This window comes from Cryptomeria japonica, chromosome 7 (assembly GCF_030272615.1).
Source record: "Cryptomeria japonica chromosome 7, Sugi_1.0, whole genome shotgun sequence".
NCBI lineage: Eukaryota > Viridiplantae > Streptophyta > Pinopsida > Cupressales > Cupressaceae > Cryptomeria > Cryptomeria japonica.
The window spans coordinates 92,036,745-92,040,722 of record NC_081411.1 but is presented as its reverse complement, the minus strand read 5'-3'; the positions used below and the strand labels follow the sequence as shown (position 1 = coordinate 92,040,722).

At 35.3% G+C, this 3,978-nt stretch overlaps 1 protein-coding gene across 1 annotated transcript; it reads right to left on the bottom strand.

Moving 5' to 3' along the window:
* Positions 1–2,045: 2,045 nt before the first annotated feature.
* Positions 2,046–3,434, bottom strand: LOC131059683 (aspartyl protease 25-like). The gene has a single exon (XM_057992706.2). It carries the CDS (start codon positions 3,432–3,434, stop codon positions 2,046–2,048), a length of 1,389 nt encoding a protein of 462 aa, XP_057848689.2.
* Between the last annotated feature and the right edge of the window lie 544 nt (positions 3,435–3,978).

The window sequence follows — 3,978 nt, the reverse complement described above, 5'->3', positions numbered from 1 at the left end:
TATGATTAATCTGCTTGCCCTTCATTGTGATATGTTTTAATTGACAAGTTTTTATATTATAAATTTTTGTTTTCGGGGAATCCTTTGGAAGCAACTTCAATTGATGGACTACTGGAATATCAAAAATTAATTATTTGTTTTAGAACATTATTTGTTTTAGGTTTCTGAAAAATCCGCTTACAACAACAAAAGTTGTATTGGCCAATCACGATACAAAAAAATATTTTTTATAATATGTAAACTTAAAAATAACTTTAGAAAATAAAAATATTTTTAAAAACAAAAATAAAACCTTGTTTGTAATTGGTTCAAATTAATTTTTTTAATAACTAGTTAACTGTAAAAAAGAAAAACTCATTATAATAATAATTACATTGTAAATGAAGTTTAAAAAGATATAATTATTGTCCTTTGGTTCAATCATTACATCCAATGTATTGGCTTTATAAAGTCATTATTTCCGTACAAAACTAACATATGGAAGTGAACTACACAACCAATTAACTAACCTAACTTGATTTATCAAATGTTAAACTTATTTCCTAACAATCCCCCCTAAGGTTTACATCATAAAGTAAATTTAACAAGAAAAAACTAAATCAGCATTGACCTAAACTTCCTCATCTAGGCAAATGTTTAGAATTTCCAACTCTTCATCAACCTAAACTTCTTGGTCTAGGTAAATGAATATCCAACTCTACAGTAAGATCAACCCAAACTCCTCATGTCTGGCTAAATACGTACACAACTGTCCATAATTAGTTTGTGGATTCCAACTATCCATAGACCAACAACTCACCAATTTTGTGGATTCAACAATCCATGAACTAATATACCACTGCATGCCCCCTCTTTCTCTTGAAAGGACTAATGATAAAAAAATGATTCTTATACAATGTATCATCCCTTAAGGAGAAGCTAGTTTAGGATGATAGATATCTTCCATTCTGTATTTCCTCCAACTTCTAATTAATTTGTTCTTAGACCTTACCTATGATAGTTATCACTCAAATCTTGAAAAGTTTTATCAAATGTAGCATGAATGGCCCCAAAAACATAAACTTGATAACATAATATAATCAAAATAAATCTTTGTGTCTCCAAAAATAAATCACATTAAATTTATTTATTTTATATCTCCAAAGACAACAACCCTTGTTACTCCAAAATATTTGAATATTTAAATTTAAATATAAAAATTAAAATGTTATCTCAAAAATAAAAAAAACCTTTAGAAGGTTCATCATTCTCAAACTAAAGAAATAACAAATGAATATTTTTTAATTTTCTCACTCCCTTATCGCTACACACAATTTTACTTGTCTTATCCCTGCACGCGTAACTAATTTTGTATCTCGCAATTAATGCCTAACCATCGGTTTCTTATTCACTCTGCCTCCTTTCATTCAATCGTAATTTTCTAAACCCATTTGCGAATGAGAAATGTGTAACTGCTCATGTTGCATTTTAATAGTATTAGTGCTCAATGGAAGGTAAGTAAAATGAAACTTGGGCAAAATTTTACACCGTGCCAAATTAAACTTGTGCAAAAGGTTTCACCGTGGAAACTTTCACGCTGTCACAAATACACCAGAATTAAATGCCCAACAAAAAGATAACATTCAGGGAAGAGGGCCAACATTCAACTGCCAACAATCCAAATCCACCATTGTAGTATTCAATGTGATCTGTAATTTAAATGATCTATAATAGAGAATGCTGCCACTTTCTATGCTGAACATCTTTTCAATGTTTCTTTTCAACAACTTTGAAGGATATTGTTAAACGCCTCATCTTCATGTGCCCTTTGTCATCTTTTCACAGGAAATGATTATAAATGCTTTGGTACCAATGCAAAGCAGCAATATAAAATAACAATAAAAAGAATTATATTGTAAATAAAGTTTAAAAAATATAATTATTGTCATTTTGTTCAATCATTACATCTTATATACTGTTTTTATAAAATCATTATTTCTCGTACAAAACTAACTTATGACTAACAAACTAACCTAACTTGATTTATTAAATATAAACCTTATTTCCTAACAAGAACTAGACCCAAAGCCAAGTCTGTTGTTTAAATTGTCAAAAGCCACTGTAATACCCTGTTGCTGGACATTGCCAATGATGTTCACAGCGTCATTTGGAGAGGGTGAAAAGGGGAAGCACACCACATCACCTGAAACCTGAAGCAGAGTTCCCACAGCAGGGACATCGAAGTTGGCATTGCCTTTGAAATGAAGAGTAACAATTGGGATTTTCACAGATGTTATGTTGGATAACTGGTAGCATGGTTGAAAATCTCCAAATGGCGAGGCGGGCTTAACAGCTGGCGCGTATGTCTTCATCTTTTCCTCGAAGGAAGCTCTCAAAGCATTGTACAGAGGTTTCACCAGCTGGGTAGCCATTACCACTGTGTGAATATAAGTTATTGTGGGCAGAGCACTAGGAACCTGCATGTTCACGCTTAAGCGTTGCCCTCCCACGCTGATACCTTCCAGTCCCAAGATGTATGCACTTGAAGCAAACTTGGGTTCTTTTGGCATGGGCGTGTAGACTTTCACAGAGGATGGAATTGAGTCCTTCCCTAAATTCAGAGACCCTGTTGTACGAACAGAGAGGTAATTGGGAAGACAGTAGGAGAATTGCCCATCTGCCTTCTGGGAAACTAGGGGAAGGGGACCCCTGCCCAACCCCAAACGCCCGGATGTTGCTAACTTTCGAGACGGTGTGAAGCCATAGGTGCATCCTATATATACTTCTTCGAATGTATTTTTCCCCACCTGCAGGGTATCTGTCATATAATCTCCCTCGGATCCTTGGGCGAGACTATTAGTGTCTGTGAAGGTGCACATACCCCAATTGTCACAAGTAGACTGAAAGTCCTTGGGATCTGATCCCAGGGGTGGACATTTTGAGTTCTTACAAGGCACTGACCTAAAAGAGGAGGATTGATTGGCAACATATAAGAGGAACTTCGCATTAGAAGTACAACCCTTGCAGGGCTTGCACTGAATCCATGATTGGGAACTGAGCGTATCAATTCCCATCAGTTGTTCCAGAGCTGGTGTTCCAATCGAAACTGTTACAGTATACTCTGGACCTTGCATTTCACTCCCGGACAGCACAGGAGCACTGAAGGCATTTGTCTCTAAAGGAGAGGATGTCAGATTGGTACTGTTAGGAACATGGGCAAATATGCGATTAACAAGATACTTATCCCTTTCCAGCCCTTGCATCAAGATATCCCTCCAACTTGAACCGGAGGCTATGTTCAGATGATTAATGAGCAGATCTGCACCTTCAGTTCCTAGCTCTTGGAGTTCCACTACCTCGCTTGGGCTCCTACTCGGGGCATTAAAATCCCTCCCCTCTTCAATAAAAATGTATTCACTCCAACTATGTAATACTTTTCTTCTGGAGAACTGCATTCACAGCTGGGAGAGCAAAGAATACAATAAAGGAAAAGAAAAAGTGCAAACAGTCGAGCTTGCTTATTCATCGCCATTGCCTGCAACTAGGGGATTGGATCGTTGTGTTGCTAGTCTAGATTGCCGGGTTTAAATAGGATGTCAGGCGAGGAAGTAACCTTTCATTAGGGTCACATCTTCGGAACATCGTCAGAATATTGCAACAATCTACACATTCATTGCTCATAAATTATATTGATTTCTTCACAACTATTAAATATAGGTGGCGAGGCTAATAATTAATTATTAGCAGGTTGTTACACTAGGTTTGATTTCTAAACTCCAAGATAAGTAAAGGTTGAATATTTTAAGACAGATTCGATAAGTTCAAATATGTCTTGTAGAGGTGGGGATTGCAATGAGTATAGTTTTGAATGGGATTGCAACATTTGTCAATCGTTAATTATATTAAGTCATTTTCTTAAAATAGTTTTAGAAGTAAATTTAAATTTAATAAATATATTAATTTTAGTTATCACAAAATTGTATTTCAATATTTTTTTAT